The following is a 23,499-nucleotide window of genomic DNA, read 5'->3' as shown; positions in this document are numbered from 1 at the left end:
TGAGAAAATCAGAAGTAAAGCAGACCCTATGAATGCTCAGGGAACCTGTTGCAGGGCTGGGAATACTCATCTATGTTACAAGTGCTGAGCACAGAAAAGAGAGGGTGGGATGCTGATGGAGTCTTCGGGCGGCTGGCAGTTTGCTCTGGGGGAGGTGGATTGGACTTTCAGACTTGAGGACCTTGAAGATGCATTAACGCTTAGACAGGTAAACCACTTTAACTGTTGAGGACTGATTTTCTGAGGGAAGTGTCCTTCCCATCTCTTAATCATGTGCCCTCTCCAGTTTCTGCAGAGCTGACTTTGCATAGTTGTGATAATTGACATAAAGAGATAGCCTTCAACATCGCGACCTTTCTGGAAAAGAGCTCTCTCATTTAAAACCTGATCCTTTCTTCTAAGCTTTCCTTCTGTCCATGGAGGAAGTCCTTTCACGTCACCATGATGTTTCAAAACTCTGGGGTGCCTTTGACTCAAGTTAAGGTGCAGTCACCCAGAAGGCAGGTCTGTGAGGACCTGTGTAACGAGTTCAGTTGTACAGTGGGAAAGGGTTCCTGTTACCAGGTGAGTCCCAGGTGTTAACTTGAGGACAGCATAGGAGCTGTCAGGGCCTCCCAAGGCTCCCTGTGTGGTCTGTGCTGGCCTCATTAGACTGTGTGTGGGGACTTAGGGCTCCCTGCTGCTGGCCTGGACTAAGTATCTCCTAGCACTTCAGATCTCTGCTCTGCCTGCCTAGAGGCTGGAGCCTTTTGGTAGAACATCTTAGTCAACGTGGAATTTTGGACAGAATGACACATTTGCAAAATTTAATGACCACGTGTTGGAAATATATCTGATCTGGATGAAGGTTTCTGGGTGCATATGTGTATATGTGTGTATATAGTCATTGAGTTGTAGTTTTAAGGTGTGTACATGTCATATATGTTATATCTCAATTAAAAATGTAAAAATAATTGGGGTTGGCATTGTGGTGTAGCAGGTGAAGCCTCTGTGATGCTGGCATCCCATATGGGTGCCAGTTCAAGTCCTGGCTGCTCCACTTCTGATCCAGCTCCTTGCTAATGGGCCAGGGAAAAGCAATGAAAGATGGCCCAAATACTTGGGCCCCTGTACCCATGTGGGAGACCTGGAGGAAGCTCCTGGCTCCTGGCTTCAGTCTGGCCCAGCCCTGGCTGTTGCAGCCATATGGAAACTGAACCAGTGGATAGAAGATCTCTCTGTCTCTCCTTCTCTCTCTCTGTAACTCTGAGTTTCAAATAAATAAATAAATTTTTATTAAAAATATAAAAATAATAACAGTAAAACTCAACTATCCCAATCATGGGAGGATTGTCAATTTTGATTCATCCTGGAGGTAGTTTAGCAAGGGTTTATGCATTTTTGGACACTCTGAAATAACTTTTCAGAAATTTAATGTTTTTCTTTTAAAATTCTTTAGCAGTTGAAATGACCAAAATGGCCAATAAGGGAAGATTAATTGTAATAACTGTTTTTTTCTTTTCAAAACTGGGCACAGTTTAGTAGAATAATAGCTGGCCAAAGGAGAAAAATTTTTGAAACCCAAAAAAGGGATGGAGGAATGGAATTTTCTGGACAAAGAGGATGAAAATACTTGCTATACAACCATTCTCTGATGCTTCAAGATTTCTGAAGTTTAAATACCTAAAATGTGAAGATATTAATCTTTAGCTAACTCACTATTTTGATCTAGCTGTCATGTTTCGTGTTTATTCCCTTGTATCCACTCTCATATTTTTCAGCTAATTCTTTTTTTTTTTAAAGATTTATTTATTTATTTGAAAAGCAGACTTACAGAGAGGGAGAGGCAGAGGCAGAGAAAGAGAGAGAGATCTTCCATCTGATGTTTCACTTCCCAAATGACTACAACAGCCAAGGCTGGGCCAGATCGAAGCCAAGAGCCAGAATCTTCATCCCGGTCTCCCAAGTGGGTGCAGGGACCCAAGCACTTGAGCCATCTCTGCTGCTTTCCCTAGGCATCAGCAGGGAGCCGGATCAGAAGTGGAGCAGCCGGGACTTGAACCGGCACCTGTATGGATGGGGTGGTGGCGCTGCAGGCAGCTGCTTGACATGCTGCACTACAGCACCAGCCCCTCAGCTAATTCTTAAACCAACCCTCACCCGCGCACACACACACACACACACAACTTCTGACCTGAAATTGGTAGTGTTCGGTTAGCCTTCGGATGAAGCCCAGCAGTGCGTGAACAATGACTGCATGATGGCAAAGTGAACAAAAGCAGAACTTGCAGTAGAATCTTCCCTTTCGGCCGTGGTTGCGGGAGTTCAGACACTAAGGAGAGCGAAGTGCCGGTCCAGGGAGAGCTTTCAAGAAAATCCAATTTGATGTCACTCCATGATCACATTACATCTAGAAAGTGCAGGGGCTGAACGGCAATTAAATTTGCATTTCCTAGCCGGCGCCGTGGCTCAATAGGCTAATCCTCCACCTTGCGGCGCCGGCACACCGGGTTCTAGTCCCGGTTGGGGCGCCGGATTCTGTCCCGGTTGCCCCTCTTTCTGGCCAGCTCTCTGCTATGGCCAGGGAGTGCAGTGGAGGATGGCCCAGGTGCTTGGGCCCTGCACCCCATGGGAGACCAGGAAAAGCACCTGGCTCCTGGCTCCTGCCAGGATCAGCGCGGTGCGCCGGCTGCAGCGGCGGCCATTGGAGGGTGAACCAGCGGCAAAAGGAAGACCTTTCTCTCTGTCTCTCTCTCTCACTGTCCACTCTGCCTGTCAAAAAAAAAAAAATAAAATAAAAAAATAAAAAAAGACCTTTCTCTCTGTCTCTCGCTCTCACTGTCCACTCTGCCTGTCAAAAAAAAAAAAAAAAAAAAAAAAAAATTTGCATTTCCTCTCCCCAGCCAAGCCAGCCAGGCTGGCCACCTCCCAGGCAGTTGCAGATAGCGTGGAGTGCTTCGTAACGTCATTATGTTTTCTGAAAGAGTGACGTTGAACATGAACTCTTGTGTTGGAACAGGACAGCTGGGAAGTGGTGGAAGGCCTGAGGGGGGAGATGACCTACACCCAGGAGCCGCCCATCCAGAAAGGATTTTTGCTGAAAAAGAGGAAATGGCCCTTAAAAGGCTGGCACAAGGTAAGACATGGACCCCGGCCTCCCTTTGGCTCCTATCTACCTGCAAGACCCTTTTGTGTACCCGGCTCTGAGACTCTGACCTGTCATTTGGTGCCGACACTTGAGATGAGAGGGACAGCATTTCAGTGCAGTGTCTTAATGAGCCATCCTCTCTTCCCCAGAGGTTCTTCTATCTGGACAAAGGAATCTTGAAATACGCCAAGAGCCAAACTGACGTAAGTGTCCCTGTTGGTGCAAAGTACTACGAGGAATTGTAAAGGCTGGTGTCCATCTGAGCCCTTCTGTTCACTGAACTGAAACCTTGGTGGCTCCTGTCTTCTCTGGGGGGAACAGCAGGGCTGGCTCCCCAGTGTCTTGGTGCCGAGTGCTAGAAGGACTCAGCTCACCTGCCAGGTGGAGCGCCAGGGGCTCCTCCACTACCCCACTGAGTATCCAAAGAATGTTTTGGTCCCAAGGTTGTGCTCAGGGGTTCACTGGCTGGGAGAAGATACCTTTGCTGGTGGCGTGACCTGCTTTCTCCTTGATGCCCCCGATCCTCAGTCTTCTCATCTGTAGCATGGGGAGAGTGCTTCCTATCCCACGGATTGAGAAAGAGGGTGCAGTGTACCGGCACACACCAGGGACGTGACAAGCAGCAGCGTTTGTGTTTACTGCTGGTGGATGTGGAAGGAGAGGGGAGAGGACGGGATCGCCTGGGATATCACTTTAACCCCGTGGTTCTCAAGCGGCCGCTTGGCGCCCTGCAGGTGGAGAGGGAGAAGCTGCACGGCTGCATTGATGTGGGTCTGTCAGTGATGTCTGTGAAGAAGTCGTCCAAATGCATCGACCTGGACACCGAGGAGCACATCTACCACCTGAAGGTGAGGCTGCGCCCGGGCCTCGGGGCTGCCGGGAGGGGTTGTCAGCGGCTGCCCGTGGACCGCTGCCCGTGGGTGTTCCGCCAGCGTGAACGTGTGAAGATCTTCATGGCCATCGTGTTTCTGATGGACACCACTGCTGTTTGGCCACAATAGTTCTGCATGTGCAGGATGTCCCATGCACTGCTGAAAAGCTTAGCATCCTGCTGCCTCGTCCCTTCTCCCCCAGCGCCCTTTGTGTGTCCATCCCTGCCCTCTTCAGGCAGATGTACCATCTGTGGTGAAGAACCATTTACCCTAGCATAGAACGTGTGTCCTGAAATGCAGTGTAATGGTTAGTCTGTGGGAACCTAACTGTATGGGATTCCATTAAAGTTTCCATCTTCTAGTGAAAGGTTTTCCCCTAGGAAGTTTTCCCCGAAAGTGTGGGTCTCCAGAGAGTACATCTCACAGCTGTTTACTGTCTTGTGCATACTTGTGCAATCCCTCCTACAGGTGGTCTAGATCATTAGAAGCAGGAAGAATGAGATCCAGATCTGGTTCACATCTTTTTTTTTTTTTTAAAGATTGTTATTATTCATTTTAGAGATAGAGTTACAGACAGAGGGGGAGTCAGAGAATGGTCTTTCATTCACTGGTTCACTTCCCAAATGGCCGGAGCTGGGCTGATCCAAAGCCATGAGGTTCTGCTGGGTCTCCCATGTGGGTGCAAGGGCTCAAGCACGTGGGCCATCTTCTACTGCTTTGCTTTGTCTCAGGCCATAGCAGAGAGCTGGGAAGAGGAGCAGCTGGGATATGAACCAACACCCATATGGGATGTCGGCACTGTAGGTGGAGGCTTGGCCCACTATGCCACAGCGCCGGCCCCTGGTTCACATCTTGACATGGCTACCTGCTCATTTGAACTCTGGCAAATTATTTAATCACTGAAAGTCTCATTTTTTTTGCCTAAAAAAATGAAAAGTAATGAGCATGCTAGTCTTGTCAGACTGCATGTGGAGACTTGACATAATGGCTGGCCCATAATACACTTGGTAAGTTTACTTATTGTACATAAACAGTGCCTGAGCGATGAGGTGGTACCCAAGTGATAGAAATTCATTGAAAAAATGCTCAAACTCTTTTCTTCCATGAGCAGACTACATGGGATATTGAGAATGAGGGCTGACGGTTAGGGAAAGGAAGGCACAAGGTCGAGCTCTGTGTCATAACCTACCCCGTCCCGTCCATGGTGTGTGTGTGTGTGTGTGTGTGTGTGTGGACCCAGCAGCACGGACTTGACACATGCGTGTGTGGTTGGTGGCATGGACGAGACGGACAAATCCACACCCTCTGCCCGACTAACCCTGCCCCTCTGGGTGTGCTCAGTGGTGCAGAAGCCGGATTTCTCAGTCTGGGTGCTGCCAATCGTGGGCTCGGTAATGCCTTGTTGTGGGGACTGCCCTGGGCATCGTAGGATGGTGGGGCAGTGGCCCTGGCCTCTCCCACTAGACCCTAGAGCATCCTTCCCCAGTGGTGACAACCAGAAATATCTCCAGACCATCCCCCAGAGTCCCCTGGGGGGCAAAATCATCCCTGATTGTGAACAGTCTGTGGGAAGCAAAGGAGGGAAAAGCCTGTGGTCGTTAAGAGGAGGAATTAGGAAGCCGTACTAGCCCCGCCTCCCCTCCCCTCCCCCACCCCCCATCTCAAAGGTCAGTCTCCCCCAGAATTTAGATTATTTCCTGCCTGTACTTCCAGTGGCTCTTAGTTCTGTGTTTTGACAGAGTCAGGAAATAATAGGTTCTTATCTATCCACTATTCTAGTTAACGGAATAAAAGCAATTTTGAATTCCTAGCTTTTAAAGAATTAGAATGCCTTAACATAGGTGGCGTACTTAAGATCATGATTAGCAGAGTTTCTTGTCTGTGGGGTTCCCTTCGTGTGCTGTTTGGTGTCCTGCTCCTTTTCCTGACCGTCAGCCGTGACAGCCACTGTGGGCGAGTACGGGTGCTCGGGGCTTCCAGTTCAGAGCCTCAGGGTCAGGCAGTGTCAGTGTAAGATGCGGGCCATCCACGGCCATTCTCTTCTAGAAATGAGTGGTCTCGGCCGTAGAGGAGAAAGTGGCTGTCCACCCACCATGGCAGAGCGGCCCGAGGGGCTGGGACCGCACCCTGGTCAGTTATTCAACAAGCCCTTCCATGCTTCCACTTTGTTTAACCAGCAGAGGACGAGTCGGGATATATTCTTGGGCACTGATCTTTAAGGGCTTCTGGAAATAGATCAGTGCCGAGAAGATTCCTGTAAAATTCCTCTCCAGCACAGCTGGGAAATGCAGTGCGTTCCAGGAACGTAATTGAGGGGAGGCGAATAGAAGTGAGTCTTTTCTTCCTGTAAGTGACACATGCAGTGGCACCTGTCTTCTTGGTGTTTACCCGGTCAACACAAGGGCCCACCTAACAGTTTCTCAGTGCACGCCGCTGCTGCCATTTGCTGGCACGTCACTGTTCCGAGCTGTGTCCTTAGTAAAGCTTGACCTGGATTTCGTCTTGGAAGTCAGTCGTACATGCATCTTTGGGGTTATTTTAAATTGCAGCTTCCTAGGTCTTTGTGGCCTAATATACAGAGATCTGTCATTTTCTCTGTGAAAATATTAGTACCGTAGTTCCCCCACGTATCCTTTTCCATGGTGTTAGTTGCCCCGGCCCATGGGGTAATCAACTAGGACACGAGGAGGGCAGACCTGAATGGAGAGACAAACCAGACACGAGAAGGGAGACCAAGACAGTACTCTGATCAAGGTCTCACTTTATTGGAGAAGGAGGTAGCTTATATAGTACAAGGCAAGGATTTTAAAAGTCGAGGGTAAGCAGGGGTCATCTTACAACATAGTTCAAAGGAATAATTTCACAGGAATCAGCATCAGTTTGACAAAGGGAGTTACAGCGAGGTCTTGCAGCTACCAGACGTGCTTATCAAGGTACAAGAGAGAGAGCACTGAAGCCAGATGGCCAAGCACTAACCATATCAGTGAGCTATACAAATGGAATTTTCTAGTGAATCCTCCTTACTGGAACACAGTTGAAGGTTAATCTAAACAAAGGCCTATACAGGGAACCCAGCACAGTGGCTCCCAACAGTTAGTCAGTATTGAATGCAAATATTAAAGGAAAATCCCAGAAGTAAACAGATCATCAGTTTTAAATTGCATGCTGTTCTTAGTAGAGTGGTGAAATCTCAGGCCATGGTGACCTGTCTCACCGGGGGTGTGGATAGCCCTTTGTCCTGTGTGCCTACACAGTATATGGTATTCACCTGTTAGGTACTTCGTAGCCATCTCGTTTGTCAGACCTGCTGTAGGGGTATCAGAGTGCCTGTGTTTCAGTCAACCTCATTTTACTTTAATTTAAAATGGACTCAAAATGTAAGAGGAGTGATGGTAGCACTTTGTACAAGAATATTTCAAAAAATTCATGGAAAATGAAATCAAGTGATAAGGTTATCTTGATGCAAAAGAAATAAATCCATGAGTACAAACGGTGTTTAGAAAGTTTATGGAAACAGGTATTAAGAAAAAAAAAAGGGCATGAGGCATGAATTAAGTTATTTTGCACCAAAATAAACTTATCTTTTAGCTCCACTTTTCCAAACTTTTTGATGCACCTTGTATATGTCAAAGGGAAGCCCTTAAGTGAGGAGATGAAAGTGCAGTAATTTGAGAGAGAGAGAGAGAGAGAGAGAGAGAGAGAGAGAACACGCTCATTCAGCTTTTATTAAGGCATATTGTTACCATTGTCTATTTTATTAACAAGAAGGGTTGTTATCCCTTACTGTGCCTGACTTACCAACTTTATCCTAAGTATACACGCATAGAAAGAAACTGAGTACCTTGTGAGTCCAGTATTCTCCACGCTGATGGGGGTTAGTTGAGGGTCGTCCTGGGATGTAGCCTCCTTTGCATGAAAGAGGACCCTCATACACTCTGATACACAAAAATACTGACTTTTAAGAAAAATATGTGGGGGGCTGGCATTGTAGTATAGTAAGTTAAACCTCCACCTGTGGTGCTGGCATCCCATGTGGGAGCTGGTTTGAGTCCCAGCTGCTCCTCTTCCAATCCAGCTCCCTGCTAATGGCCTAGGAAAACAGCAGAAGATGGCCCAAATGCTTGGGCCCCTGCACCCATATAGGGGACCTGGAGGAAGCTCCTGGCTCCTGGCTTCAGATTAGCCCAGCTCTGGCTGTTGCTGTCATTTGGGGAGTGAACCAGCAAATGGAAGACCTCTCCCTCTCTCTCTAATTCTACCTTTCAAATAAAAAAATAAATAAATCTTAAAAAAATAAGAAAAATATGTGATATGTTTTATGCACTTGTTACATTTTTATTTTTATGAACATTTAAAATATTTTCTAATAAAAGTTACTCCTGATGGAAATTAACAATTGCTAGGTACTCTCTGTGCAGAGAATGGCCAAGTGTTTGTGAGCGTAAAAACGAAGATGTAAAACCCTGCAATGCTTGATCAGGCTTCTTTGTTCTGAGAGTGGGAGCAATGTTCTTTTACAAAACCCTCACGTTCGTTAACCTACACTCCTTGGCAGGATATTCTTTGTCAGACAAGGTAGGCAAGGTTAAATGTTTTAGGAAGAATTTACTAATCCATTCCAGTTCAGAGAAGATGGATCTGAAAAGGCAGAATTGTAAAAGAATTGAGAAAGAAACATGATGCTAATCTTTTCAGAATGGGTAGCAGAGACTGGGGTTGGAGAACCTGGAAATGCTCTAAGATTCAGAGAGAAAGGGAGCAGGCGTTTGGTGCAGTGGTTGACTCCACTTGAGATGCCTGCGTCCCACGGAGTGCCTGGTTGAAGTCCTGTGTGCACTTGCATTTCCCCTTCTGTTCATGCATGCGCTGGGAGAGACAGCAGTGGTGACCCAAGTGCTTGGGTCCCTGCCACCCAAGTGGGAGACCTGGATGGAATTCTAGGCTCCTAGCTTTGGTCTGGCCCAGCCCTACCTGTTGCAGGCATTTGGGGGAGTAGACCACTGGACGGAAGATTTCTTTCTATTTGTCTCCCTTTCTGTCTGTGTGCCTTTGCAACAAAAGTGAGAATAAAATAAATAGGGGCCGGCGTTGTGGTGCAGAGCGTTAAAGCCCTGGCCTGAAGTGCTGGCATCCCATATGGGCGCCGGTTCAAGACCCGGCTGCTCCACTTCAAATCCAACTCTCTGCTATGGCCTGAGATAGCAGTAGAAGATGGCCCAAGTCCTTGGGCCCCTGCACCCCCATGGGAGACCCAGAAGAAGCTCCTGGCTCCTGGCTTCGGATTGGCACAACTCCAGCCGTTGCGGCCTTCTGGAGAGTGAACCAGCAAATGGAAGACCTCTCTCTCTCTTTCTGTCTCTGCCTCTCTCTGTAACTCTGCCTTTCAAATAAATAAAATACATCTTTTTTTAAAAATAAAATAAATAAAAAATTTAAAAAGGAGATAGAATTGTAAATTTCAGTTTATTTAATGTGATGTTTTGCTTTCTAAAAATAGCCTAAAATTGGCCTCTTTCATAGAAATCCTGAATATATACTTAGTGAAAGCTGTTTTTTGTCTGCATTTCCTCCTGCAGCTGGTTTCAGCAGGCCATAGAGGGGCTGGTGCAGTGGCACAGCCAGTAAAGCCACTGCCTCCAATACCAGCATTTCATTTGGGCGCTAGTTCCATTCCTGGCTGCCTCTCTTCCGATCCAGCTCCCTGCTAACGTGAGTGGGAAAGCAGTAGAAGATGGCCCCGGTGCTTGGGTCTCTGCACCCAGATGGGAGACCTGGCTTCTTTCTGGCCCAGTCCTAGCCCTTGTGGCCATTTGGGAGTGAACCAGCAGGTGGAAGAACCCTTTCTCTCTCTGTAACTCTGCCTTTCAAATAACATAAATAAATACAAATAAAATAAAAAAGACTGAGTTAAAAAGAGAGAGAGGTCAAGAGTGAGCTCAGCTGGACAAGTACTTTCTCATTTCCGTGGGTGACCCTCTTGTTCCCTGGTGTGGACATCATGCTCTGTAGGTCAAGTCCGAGGACGTCTTCGATGAGTGGGTGTCCAGGCTGCGGCACCACCGCATGTACCGCCAGAACGAAATCGCCATGTTCCCCCGGGAAGTGAGCCACTTCCTCCCATCGTCCGCAGCGACAGACCCTCCTCCTGGCGTGTTTGATCCTGTTTCCAGTAGGAAGGTAATGAGCATTCTGCCAATCAGGAGTCGAAAAGAAGGGGGTGGCATTGTCCCAGGGGGAGACCCATCTCGGGAGCTAGTCTGAGGGCAGAGGTTTGTAGGGAGAAGCAGGGCAGTGGGGCTGGGGTTTTATTAGTCCCTGCCCAGTGAGGCTGAGCCAGGCCCAGACGGGCACCGTGAACAGAGGTACAGGGGCTGGAGAACAGCAGAAGGAGGACTTTGGTGTCTCTGAACACTCCAGCTCGCTCTTGACTGGCTTGGCGTAGATCTCTCATCTGATTACTACGTGCAGCCAGAACGTGTGCAGCCATAGTGGGTTGCAGACCATCTCTATACATTTATATCATTGTTTTGATGTTTTACCATTGGACACAGCATGGGAGGAAATAAGGTCTGTCCTCCAAGGCCAGATAGCCCGGGTTACCAAGCTGGGCTGACTGCCAAAGTGTTAGGGGCTCCCACGGAGAACGTTGCTAGAAGCTTCTCCAGTTCCTGGTACATGGTGTCCGTTAGCGCCTGGCCCAGCCTGTGACCCCTGCCCTACCTGAAGTGTCCCCGCTGCATTGTCTTTCATCCTCTCCTGTGCTTTTGTCTTTGCGGAACAGCGCAGCAGTATATCGAGGCAGAGCTCATTTCAAATCGGAAGCAACTTATCATTTTCTTGTGGTGAGACGCGGCTTCCCCTCTGGTTGCAGTCTTCCGAGGACATGGAGAAATGCTCAAAAGGTAGAGGGACCGGGAGCCCCTGCTCCTCCCTGCCCCGGGGGCCCTTCTGTGATCCGGGATGGAGCTCGCCCCGGGGGCCGTTCCTGTCCTTCCCCTTCGCCCATCTGCACTCTTACCCGCGCTTAGCTTATTAGGGCTGCGTGCACTGTCAGCAGCAAGTGTTTCCCATGTGACCTCACCTGGGTGTGCGTGCAGGCAGTTTCCTCTTCATCGGTGAGCACTGATGCTTCTTTTCCACATGGGCTCGTGAAGCACAGCCTGGGGTGGGGGCTTCCCAGCTCGCGCTCTCTCTCTCTCTCGCTCTCTGTGTCTCTCTCTCTCTCTCTCTCTCTCTCCCCAAGTGCCCCAAGTGATTCCGATGCACATCCAAGACGGAGAGTAAGGATCCTGAATGTGAGTGGGTGGCCACTTGGAACTCCCCACCTTGTAGGTGTTCTTTCCCCAGGCTGCACGTTAGAGGCATCAGTCGAGCTTTTATGTACTTGTTTATTTGTAAAGATTTATTTATTTATTTGAAAGGCAGAATTACAGAGACAGGCAGAGAAAGAGAAGTCTTCCATCCATTGGTTCACTCCCCAAATGGCCACAAAGGCCATGGCTGGGCCAGACAGAAGCCAAGAGCCAGGAGCTTCTTCCGGGTCTCCCATATGGGTGCAGGGGCCCAAGGACTTAGGCCATCTTTTACTGCTATCCCAGGCCATAGCAGAGAGCTGGATCGGAAGAGGAGCAGCCAGGACTCAAACCAGTGCCCAGATATGATGCTGGCACTGTAGACGGGGGCTTAACCTTCTAGGCCACAGCACCGGCCCCCAGGAGAGCTTGCTTCTAAAATGTAGGGATGCCTGTGTCCAGGCCTTGCTGCCAGAGACTCTCTTTAAATTCGTCTGGGGTGGGGCCCTGGTAGCACTGACTTTCCTGGGTGATTCTGAGCCATGGCTGGGACCCCCTTCCATAAGGAAAGTTGGCATTCTCCATTTTGATTAGCAGGGAACTAAAAGACAAAAAAATCAACAGTGGGACTGGCAGCATTCTGATTCAGTTGATGGCAGGTGGGTCTTGGGCAGAGGCAATTATCAAAATTTCTCCAGTTGATCTTTAATTTTATTATTTTGGAGGTAGGAGTGGAGAGGAGAGAGAACTTTCATGTGCGAGGAGCTCTCAAATGGCCTGCAGTGGCCAGGGCTGGGCCAGGCCAAAGTCAGGAGCAGGAAACGCAATCCTGGCCTTTTACCTGGGTGTCAGGAACCTGGTTACTTGAGCCGCCGTCGCTGCCTCCCAGGTTCTGCATTAGCAGGAAGCTGGAGTCAGGAACCAGATCCAGGGATTCAACCCATTCCAGTGCAGAACGCAGGTGACTCAACCACTAGGCAGAATCGCCTGCCCTGCAGTTGAGTTCTAGAAAGCGGAACCACAGTGGAGAGCCACTCTTGGAGAGGATGCCAGCTCCAGCCTTGAAGAAGGCAGGTGTTATTGCTGTCCAGTCACTGACACTTGGTCATGGGGTCCCTGAAGCTTGTCTCTGGGCCAGCAGCCTTGGCCTGGGACTGTACCAGAAACGCAGATTCTCAGGCCTAACCCAGATGTCCTGAATCAGAAAGCGGAAGTGGCTCCAGTGAGCTATGGTTTTTTTTTTTTTTTTTTGGACAGGCAGAGTGGACAGAGAGAGAAAGACAGAGAGAAAGGTCTTCCTTTGCCGTTGGTTCACCCTCCAATGGCCGCTGCGGCCGGTGCACTGCAGCTGGCGCACTGCGCTGATTCGAAGGCAGGAGCCAGGTGCTTCTCCTGGTCTCCCATGGGGTGCAGGGCCCAAGCACTTGGGCCATCCTCCACTGCACTCCCAGGCCACAGTAGAGAGCTGGCCTGGAAGAGGGGCAACCGGGACAGAATCTGGCACCCCGACTGGGACTAGAACCCGGTGTGCCGGCGCCGCAAGGCGGAGGATTAGCCTAGTGAGCCATGGCACCGGCCGAGCTATGTTTTCATGAGTGCTGCACTTAACACTGGTGACACCAAGGTTTGAGAGCCTCTAGGCTCAGGCACTGGCCTCGGTCCTCACCAGAGACATCCATCCACCTCCACCGCTCCTGAGTCCGTGACACGGATGTGGCTGAGACCACGCAGGCGGCCTTGAGCTCCTTCTGCTCAGGCTCCTCCGGTCCTCGTTCAGGTCCAAGTTCAACACAGTCGTTCTCAGAGACTGCTACAGCCCTCAGTTGAGTCTCATCCATTGAGTGTATCATGTCCTTACTAAAGATAGCAGCAGCCTGTTATCACAGGATTAGGAATGATGGTGATGATGGTGATGATGATGATGATGGGTGATGGTGATGGTGATGGGCACTAATTTATCCTTGTCACGTAGCAGACACTGTTCCCAGCACCCTGCATATAGCAGCTCCCTTACCTCTCACAGTTGTATAATTATCCCCGCTGACCAGATGAGGCATGGAGAAGTCATTTCATCTGCCCAAGAGTCTCCATTAAGTGGATTCCAACTGGGACAGAGTGGTTCTGCAGATCCACGTCCTTAGCCGCTGCTGTCCACGGTCTTTTTTCTAGAAAAGGAAGGCAACATTTCCTACCACTCTAGATGAGAAGCAGTCACATAGAGGCGAATAAGGGAAGTAGCTTGGGGGCTGGCGTCGTGCTGAGTGGGTTAAGTCAGTACCTGCAATGCCTGCATCCCATAACAGAGCACTGGTTCAAGTCCTGGCTGCTCCACTTCCAATCCGGCTCCCCGTTAACATGCCTGAGAAAGCAATAGAAGATGGCCCAAGTGCTTTTACCTCTGCCTCCCCTGTGGGAAACCAGGATGGAGTTCCTGGCCCCTGGCTTCAACCTGGCCCAACCCTGACCGTTGTAACCATTTGGGGAAGGAACCAGTGGATAGAAGATCTGTGTGTGTGTGTGTGTGTGTGTGTGTGTGTGTTCATACCTCTCCGTCTCTTCTCTCTCTCTCTAAGTCTGCCTTTCAAATAAATAAAATAAATCTTCAAAAAAAGAAAGAAAAGAAGAGTAGTTTGCACCAGCCCACAGTCCCCCTTGCGGCTGGAGAATCCCAAGCTGTCTCCTCTTCTGCCCACAGACCTGGCACACTGCCATGCTTCTCTGGTGGAGATGAGTCAGTTGCTACAAAGCATGGACGTCCTGCATCGGACCTACTCGGCGCCAGCCATCAACGCCATCCAGGTTAGCGAGACCCCTCTCCTGCAAGCGCCCTGCCTGTCCACTCTCTCTTCTCCTCCCCAGTCTTTGACTAACAGTGGGGTGCTGTCTGGTCAGTTGCTTTAGTCAAACTTAAGGGGATGGAGGTGGCCACTTTGCTCTGTGTTTATCCCTGCTGGTTTGGTGGACCTTACTGTCTCTGCTCTCTTTCCCATTTTGAAACAAAGGGTGGCGCTTTTGAAAGTCCCAAAAAGGAAAAGAGATCGCACAGGAGGTGGCGGTCCCGAGCTCTTGGCAAAGATGCTAAAGGAATGCTGCAGGTAACCGCTGCTTCTGCCGACAGACCGCTTGGCGCTTTGTCACCGTGTCCCGGGGCTGTTTGACTCAACTTGGAGCACACAGAAGTGAGGACTCAGTAGTTGTTCTCCCTGGTCCCCCGGGCGGAGACATGGATTCAATCCCTTCCTCTCTCTGGGGACTGGAATATGTGTGTTAGCAAGCCCTGGACAGGAGAGAAGATTTTCTAAGGGAAACGTGGCAGGAGGTTGGAGGAACTGCTTGGTTTCTCTGTATGTTTCACCTGCCTGCCCTCTTCCCGGGTTGGGTGGTGTGTGCCTTGTTTGGTGGCTGCTGTGGCCGTGTGCTGTGACCCACCTCTCCTGGGGACGCTATGTGGCCTTGCCATCCCTCAGAGCCCCCAGAACAGAGTCTCTGGGCTCAGGACCTTGTGTAGACTCTCCTTTGCCTCTTACCACCAGTCCATCCCCCGTCCGAGCATCGCTGTGTCATGCTGGGGTCTGTCTTTCCCAATGTGTCTGCTTGGCCTTTGCAAATTACATTGCAGCATCATCAGAATCACAGTCAATTTCAAGGATTTAAGTGAATCATCGAATGTGCTCTTGGATATGTACTCTTTGGTTCAAGGCACTTTATGGGTTGAGGTTAAGTGCTTCTAAAGTACTGAGTATCCCAAGTGCAAATGCCGGGAGTCTCAGGTGCAAATAAAGGAACCGCTCCCAAACTTAGCCGCTACTAACAGCCGGGTACTGGAGGGTGCTTGCCACAGGGAAGGAATTGAGTGCAATTGAGAAAACCCATCAGCTTTAGCTGTCAGTTTCAACCCGCAGTTTTAATGCTTCATCACTTCTGAAAGCATATGAGATTCCTCACGCATTTTCATTTCACAAGAAGCAAGTGGCTGCAGAAAGGATCTCCCTGAGTTTTTGTTTATTTTTCTTCTTACGAGTCATGACTCGGGAGAAAGATTTACCTGTTCAGGGTTCTGGCTCAGTGCCCCAGTCCCAGAACCAAAGAAGCACTCGAAGCATTCGGGGACTGAAACGCCGTCTCTTGCTTTGGCATCGCTTTAGGTCCCTAAACCCTTTCCTGGCCCCGTAAGGCTGCATTCCTCCAATCCGAATTTGTCAACGCTGGATTTTGGAGAAGAGAAGAATTATTCTGATGGCTCGGAAACCTCATCAGAGTTTTCTAAGATGCAAGAAGATCTGTGTCATATTGCACATAAAGGTGAGTGGGCCCTGTTTCTTCCCGTTGTGTCTGATGACACTGGTCCACGCACGTCTGGACCTGGGGTGGCTGCACAGAGCATAGTGTGGTGGCTCCTTTTCCGCTCTGTAACATTTTGACCACCTGATTTCTATGTATTTCTTTGGTAGTGGAGACTATGTTGGCAAGAGGATTCTTTTTCATTTCTAAAGGAAGGCAGAATGTTAGAGATACAGTCAGCTCTCTGAATCTGTAGGATCTGCATTCACTGATTGAAAATACCAAAAACATACGGCCGGCGCCGCGGCTCACTAGGCTAATCCTCCACCTAGCGGCGCCGGCACACCGGGTTCTAGTCCCGGTTGGGGCGCCAGATTCTGTCCCGGTTGCCCCTCTTCCAGGCCAGCTCTCTGCTGTGGCCAGGGAGTGCAGTGGAGGATCGCCCAAGTACTTGGGTCCTGCACCCCATGGGAGACCAGGAGAAGCACCTGGCTCCTGCTTTCGGATCAGCGCGGTGCGCCGGCCACAGCGGCCATTGGGGGGTGAACCAACGGAAAAGGAAGACCTTTCTCTCTGTCTGTCTCTCTCTCACTGTCCACTCTGCCTGTCAAAAAAAAAAAAAAAAAAACAAAACCAAAAACATTGTGCTGGAAGTGCACAGACTGTTTTGCCTGTCCATGCTCCCCAGGCAGTGCAGTAACAATAAAGATTTACATAGCATTCACATTGTATTAGGTATTAAGAGTGATCTAGAGATGGTTTAAAGTGTATGGAGGATATCAGGGCCAGTGTTGTGGCACGGTCAGTTAAACTACTGTTTGTGATACTGGCATCCCATACCAGAGTGCCAGGTTGAAGCCCTGGCTACTCCACTTCTGATGCAGCTCCTGGTTGATGCACGTGGGAAAGTAGCAGATGATGGCCTCAGTGCTTTGGCCCTGCCACCCATTTGGGAAACCAGATAGAGTTCATGGCTCCTGTCTGTGAACTGGCCCAGACCTGGCTGTTGCAGCCATTTGAGGAGTGAACCAGCAGATGGAAGATCTCTCTCTCCCTCTCTCTCTCTCTCTCTCTGTCAGTCTGCCTTTCAAATAACCAACTAGATAATTAAAAAAAAAAAAAAGTATGTGGAGGGTATGATACCAAGGATGACTGTAGTTCAAGTGCTACCCAATTCCTATGATGCTAACGAGGCATCTGGTGATACTATCTAGAGGGCAGTATGACTTTATGTTCCAGCTAGTTTGTTTTTTAATTTCCCTGTCTAGTAATTACAGTTTGAAGAATCCATTTGCAGACATTAACTTAAAATGTATCAAATAAATATGTTCACTGTAGTATTGTTTATCATACAAAAAACTAGAAATAGCACTGTGGTTTAAGCCACTGCATGGGATGACTGCATCCCATATCAGGGTGCTGGCTTGAGTCCCAGTGGCTCTGCTTCCAATCCAGCTCCCTGCTAATATGCCTGGGAAGCAATGGATGATGGCTCAGCCATTGCTTGAGTTCCTGTCACTCACATGGCAGATCCAAATGGAGTTCCTGGCTCCTGGTGCAGCTCTGGCTGTTGTGGGCATTTGGGGAGTGAACCTGTGGATAATTGACCTCTTTCTCCCTCTCCCTTGTGTGTGTGTGTGTGTATGTGTGTGCACGCACACACGTGTATCACTCTGCCTTTCAAATAAATAATCTTTTTTTAAAAATTAGAAACAAGTGTTCAACATCATTAGCCTTTAGGGAAATGCAAATAAAAACTGGATCTCTTAGACCTTGCTTCTGGCCACATAACGTGGTATAGTCACTCTGGAAGGAGTTTGGCATTGTGTAAAACTGCTCATGTATTTACTGTACAACCTAGTGGTTACATTTCTGGACATTTATCCCACCTGAAAAAATGATAAGCAAATGTTAAGAGCAGGTTTATTTGCATTGGCCACAGATGGGAAGCAGCTCCAGTTCCCCTCAGCAGATGAATGGTTAAATCCATACAATAGAATACTACTCAGCAGTACACAGGAATGAACTGTTGATGCCTGGATGAATCTCCAGGACATTACTCTGAGTGAAAATAGCCCGTCTCAGAGGGCTGCGTAGCAGATGGCTCCATTACCAAAGCACATTCAGCTTGACACAGGTACAGGGGTAGAGAAGAGACGGATGTCCACTGCCTGAGTTAGGAGCAGGGAAGAAGGAAAGGGCAGGAGTTAGGGCGTGATTATAAGGAGGGATCTTTGTGGTGCTGGGAAGCTCTGTGTGCTGACTGTGTGTTTACATGTCCACACGTGTGGCCAAATACACGTACACAGGTTAGTGTATTAGCATGTAAATCTGGCAGAATCTGAACAAGATCTATAATGTGAGTTTCCTAGTTTTTCAATTGTACCATTTTTAGGTGAAAGTGTCCCACTGGGAGACACTGGCTGTAGGGTACACAGGACTTCTTTATTCTGATTTTGCAACTTCCTATGAGCTCATGATAATTTCAAAGTAAAAAGTTTTTTAAAAAATTAGAAGGTCTGGCCCTGTGGCACAGCAGATTAAGGCCCTAGTCTGCAGTGTTGGCATCCCATGTGGGCACCCGTTCGAGTCCCGGCTGCTCCTCTTCCAGTCCAGCTCTCTGCTATGGCATGGGAAAGCAGTAGAAGATGGTCCAAGTGCTTGGGCCCCTGCACCCACGTGGGAGACCCGGAAGAAGCTCCTGGCTGCTGGCTTCAGCCTGGCCCCTGTGGCTATCTGGAAAGTGAACCAATGGATGGAAGACCTCTCTCTACCTCTCTGTAATTCTGTCTTTCAAAATAAAGAAAATAAACCTTTTTTAAAAAGTTAGAAATAATCTAAATACCCAGTAATAGGGGATTGGGTTGTGTTAAATGCAATATAATCGTATAGTAGAATACTCAGTCCAAATAATGGTAGTAGCTGCCCTATATTGAGCAGGCAACTGTGTTGGGTGTGTGCTAAATTCATTAAATGCATTGTTTGCTTTACTTCTGGCAGCCATGCGTGGAGTCGATATTGTTGTTATCTCCGTGGCATAGGTGAGAACTGAGGCCTGGGAAGCTAAGAACTCCCTGAGAGTCAGATGGTTTCAAGGCAGCCAGCCTGAGGCTTGAGTCCTACCCTGCTTGATCGCGAGTCTGTACTCCTCGCTTGGCTCCACTGCCCTTGGAGGTGGGATGGCCAGGGGATGCCATTTCCACATATTCATATATATATTTATAAAAATGTAAGGTTATAAAATAATGGGATAGACCCGATCCCATTTTGTGGGAAAAATAAAATACTTTTGGCATGTGTAGGCATACTGCAATGTCGGGAGGACCTGCACCAGTGCGTCGGTGATGGAGGCTGGGTGATGAGGACTTTCCGTCTCTCCACTACCCTTTTTTTCTATTCTGTGTTCATATACTGGTTGTTTCCCTTAACGAGAAAGTGGATTAAAAGGTGTTCAGTGGGACGGAAGTGTTTGCGGCCAAGGAGGAGATGCCTTCCTCTCTCTGGCCCACGTTTTTCTTCCCTCTCGTTACCGATCCCTTCAGCTCTCTCTTCCCTCAGCCTGCAGAGTCGGGGCCTGTTGGTTAGGAGGGTGGTTAGAAGGAAACCTTGTCGCACTTCTCACATGTTCCACCTGAGCCTCTTGTCCTCGCTGCCCATGGCTTTCCTGCAATGTCGCTGTGAGATGAGGGGTGCGCCCTGGCCCACGCTCCGCATGTGCGCCCTTGGGCCTGCTCTGGCGTGGAGTCGGGTGCAATGAGGACTCTCTAGCTTTTGTGGGAGGAAGTTTCTGTGCAGCACCGTGACTTTTAATAGCACGAGCTGGCTTGTTTGGCAATGAGAAGCCATGCCTTCCTGCCAACACGAGTGTGCTGGATGCAGGTGCCTCAGCAGGACACAGGTTGCTCTGTTGAGTGGATCCGTGGATCCTGCCCCAGAGGAGCTCTCCGGCTTCTTGGAAGTCTAGAAGGGGCCCAGCCGGCTGTTCTGTCTTTCGGGCCTTGTGTGTGTAAAACAGCTGGCGGCAGAGCTGCCACCTCCCTAGACTCGGTCAAGGTTTGTGCTCTGAGAAATATCCAAGTGCAGACAGTGACTTCCACATGGAGGCCAACAATTCAGGCCTGTGGTTGTAGAAGGCGATGTGCAGAGAGGGGCACGTCTTCCCTCGACGGTCAGGGAGTGTCTTCTACAGCTGTCACTCAGGGCCACAGCTGGGCCCCGGGACCGTGACCTTGGCGTGCTTTCTCACTTTGATATGTTCGGATTCGTTCCGATTCAGACCCTCTCCTCCTGTGTAAGCCTTGTTTGGTCACAGACAGTGTCTGTTGTGCTTCCCCCACTGCGTCACTGTTCCATTGCTGGAACATTCCAGAACTGCTGGATGCGAGGCGAGAGTGCCACAGGTGTAACGTGTTCTGTGCAACCTTCGGCTTGCTAATGGCAGCTGAATTCTCCTGGTTTTGTAGATCAGGTGGTGGCCGACGATCAACACCTCCCCTAGTTTTTAGAGTCCTCAGTAGGGTGGGCATCGTGGTGCAGTGGGATCATCTGCCACCACCAATGCCTACATGTCATATTGGAGTCCTGGCTTGGCTCTGTTTCCGATCCAGCTCCCTGCGAATGCACCCGGGAAGCAGCAGAACATGGCTCAACTTGAGCCCCCAGCACCCATGTGAGAAACCCATTCCAGGCTTTAGCCTGGCCCAGTCCCGGCTGCTACAGCCAAGTGGGGAGTAAACCAACGGATGCAAAAAGATACCGCTGTCTCTCTTCTCTCTCCTCACCCTCTCTGTTCCCTCCCTCTCTGTCACTCTGCCTTTCAAATACATAAATACATTTTTAAACAATAGTAAAATTCCTTGTTAATATAGACTGTAGATTCGATTTTAATGGCAAAGCATTGAACTAATTCTTGTGGATTCGTGTTTCTGGCTTTGTGTGGAACTGACTCCCACAAAAGCAAGCAATGAATGAAGTTGTAAATCCTGGAAGTTGTCAGGCATTTTCGTTGTATATATCAACTTTTACGTTTCCCGAAACGTATCTTGCAGAACACTTTACCCACAAAATGCTTTAAAAAGGAACAAAGCAAGAATGTAATGCTATGACATGTTTGGAAGACACTGCTTCTGGTTCCCTTTGGATTTCCACAGGAAGCAGCAAATAGTAGAGGCTCTGAGAAGTCCTAGAGCAAAGAAACTGGGTAGTGTTGCCTCAGTGATTTCCGGGGTTACTTGGGAAACCTTCCGCCCTGACAGTTAACATCCTGGACGGCAGTCACTGAGAAGCACCCTAAAGACCTGGGGAGCTGGCCGTCCACACCGGCGGGGTAACCATGCCTGCTGCTGCCCGGCTGTGGAACTCTGACTTCACTGCTTAGCCCCTCTGGTCCTCCCTGGCCTCCAGTGTCCAGTGTCCTGACGGTCGCCCCGACTTCTGGCTCTCACGTCCTGCAGTTAGCTCCCATGGCTGAGCGGTCCTGCACAGAACAGAGACTCCCTCCTGTGGCTTGTTGCTGCCAGAGCTTTCGTGGGAATGTTCTGTCAGCGGCAGAGGCAGCAGTGACCGGAGCTGGTGAGCAGGGTGAGGGTAGCAAAGGCAGGCAAGGGTAGGGCCAGGGTCAGAGCCCAGCTGGGACTTGAAATCAGGCACTGCAGTTGTCCCAACTGATGTCTTAACTCTGTGCCAAATACCCTCCCCTGGGCTGGTGAATCTCTAAAGGCTGGGATTGAGCAGAGCCTGATCAGCTCCAGTGCAGGCCTGTGGTTGGTCCGCAGTGCTCATGGCCTTTGGCCTTTGTTGTTGTTGTTGTTGTTGTTTAAATATTTATTTATTTATTTATCTGAAAGAGTTACACAGAGAGAGGGAGATCTTCCATCCGATGGTTCACTTCCCAAATGGCCGCGGTGGCTGGAACGAGGCCTCTCTGAAGCCAGGAGCCAGGAACTTCTTCCAGGGCTCCCATGTGGGTGCAGGGGCCCAAGTGCTTTCCCAGGCCACAGCAGAGAACTGGATCAGAAGTGGAGCAGCTGGGACTAGAACTGGAGCCCATATGGGATGCTGGCGCTGCAGGTGAAAGGCTTAGCCTACTACGCCACAGCGCTGGCCCTGGCCGCTGTGTTCGTTTCAAGGTGCTGTGATGGCAAAGTGGGCTGTGCCCCATGTGGGTTCCAGGGATAGATGGGGGGTTGCTTTGTTTGATCAGGAAGCTTCTGTGAAGAGTCTCCAGATAGAGTCTAGAGTTAGGATGTTAATTCTGAAGTCACCACTGAATTCTGAATCTTGAAGAACAGGCTCATCTTGTAGGGTTGGTTAATCTTCAGTAAGGAGCTGACTTCAGTAAGGAGAGGACAGAGGAACTGCAAGCTGGGGGAGGGGGCTGGGGCCTGATAAAGTCTACACCAGAGACATGAGGGGTGGGGGCTCGGCCTCACGCTGAGCACTTGGGTACATGTGCAGTGCCGGCAGGTAAGGAGGAGCACTTGGTGAAATTACCTAATGCACCTCAGTCAGTCTGGATGGAATCGGGGTTAGAAGGATTTCAAGATCAGACATCCTGTGAGGTTCGAAACTGGGGCAGATTCTGGAAGATCAGATCATTCCAGGCAGTTTAGAAATGTTCAAGGGCCAGCGCTGTGGCATAGCAGGTAAAGCTGCTGCCTGTAGTGCCTGCATCCCATATGGGCCCTGGTTCGAGTTCCAGCTGCTCCACTTCCGATCCAGCTCTCTGCTATGGCAGTAGAAGATGACCCAAGTCCTTGGTCCTCTGTGCCCATGTGGGAGACCCAGAAGAAGTTCCTGGTTCCTGGCTTTGGATTGGCACAGCTCCAGCCATTGTGGCCAATTGGGGAGTGAACCAGTGGATGGAAGACACTCACACACTCTTTCTCTCTCTCTATCTGCCTCTCCTCCTTCTCTGTGCAACTCTAACTTTCAAATAAAATAAATAAATCTTTAAAATGAGTCAGCATTATAAAAATGCACAGAAAATGTGGTTTCCATGAAAAAGGAAAGAAAAATGAGTCCTACTGTGTGTTTAGTACCGTATGATAGTACACAGGGACTTCACAAAGCTCGTGGGAGATGAGATGACAAGATAAGTTCAGGGCAGGCATTTGGTGCAGCAGTTAGACATCACTTGGGATGCCCATCTCCCATAGCAGAGCCCAGCTCTGCTTGCAATTATAGCTTCCTGCTGATGTGCACCCGGGGTGGCAGCAGCTTGGGTCCCTGCCACCCATGTGGGAGACCCGGATTGAGTTCTGGTCTCCTGGCTTTAGCCTGGTTCATACTTGGCTGTTGCAGACAGAAGATTCTCTTGCTCTCCCTCTCCCCCTCTCTCTCTAGTATTTCAATAAAATACATACATACATATGTTTTTGGAAAGAGATAAATTTGGACAACAAACAAAATTGAACCCCACGCATAGTTTGTGCATTAAAATGTTCAAAGAAAATGTGTATTTTGCTTCAAAATTTTTGGAACCAAAATAAAATTTTACTCCATTTTCCATGAGCTTTTTGAAGTAGCCATGGATGTTTTCTCATTGTTTCCTGTCGACTTTATCTGTATATGCAGATACGGAAGCAGATTTATTCCAAATCTGAATGGCAGGTCGGTGCCGTGGCTCACTAGGCTAATCCTCCGCCTGTGGCGCCGGCACCCCGGGTTCTAGTCCCGATCGGGGCGCCAGATTCTGTCCCGGTTGCCCCTCTTTCTGTCCAGCTCTCTGCTGTGCCCCGGGAGTGCAGTGGAGGATGGCCCAAGTCCTTGGGCCCTGCACCCACATGGGAGACCAGGAGAAGCACCTGGCTCCAGGCTTCAAATCAGTGGGGTGCGCCAGCCACAGCGGCCATTGGGGGGTGAACCAACGGAAAAAGGAAGACCTTTCTCTCTATATCTCTCTCTTTCATTGTCCACTCTGCCTGTC

The 23,499-nt window shown here is 49.4% G+C and overlaps 2 protein-coding genes across 11 annotated transcripts in view; both read left to right on the top strand.

The window, feature by feature from the left end:
- Positions 1–23,499, top strand: part of GSDME (gasdermin E) — a 376,936-nt gene that overhangs the window by 194,476 nt on the left and 158,961 nt on the right. The gene's annotated exons all lie outside the window — the stretch shown is intronic.
- The window catches only part of OSBPL3 (oxysterol binding protein like 3), a 282,066-nt gene that overhangs the window by 194,480 nt on the left and 64,087 nt on the right, over positions 1–23,499 (top strand). For 8 of the 10 annotated variants that reach the window (XM_089315399.1, XM_051852838.3, XM_051852842.3 and 5 more), the window contains 8 exons: positions 2,999–3,115; positions 3,277–3,330; positions 3,862–3,975; positions 10,009–10,176; positions 10,781–10,901; positions 13,987–14,090; positions 14,294–14,386; positions 15,437–15,593. In XM_089315399.1, coding sequence (XP_089171525.1) covers positions 2,999–3,115; positions 3,277–3,330; positions 3,862–3,975; positions 10,009–10,176; positions 10,781–10,901; positions 13,987–14,090; positions 14,294–14,386; positions 15,437–15,593 — 928 coding nt within the window. The remainder of the gene's footprint in view (positions 1–2,998; positions 3,116–3,276; positions 3,331–3,861; positions 3,976–10,008; positions 10,177–10,780; positions 10,902–13,986; positions 14,091–14,293; positions 14,387–15,436; positions 15,594–23,499) is intronic. The other 2 variants (XM_051852843.3, XM_051852841.3) reach the window with 1 other exon arrangement.

Source organism: Oryctolagus cuniculus, chromosome 16 (assembly GCF_051225735.1).
Source record: "Oryctolagus cuniculus isolate XC-2025 breed Fujian yellow rabbit chromosome 16, ASM5122573v1, whole genome shotgun sequence".
In the NCBI taxonomy this organism is placed as follows: Eukaryota; Metazoa; Chordata; class Mammalia; order Lagomorpha; family Leporidae; genus Oryctolagus; species Oryctolagus cuniculus.
This window is presented reverse-complemented; position numbering and strand designations above follow the sequence as displayed.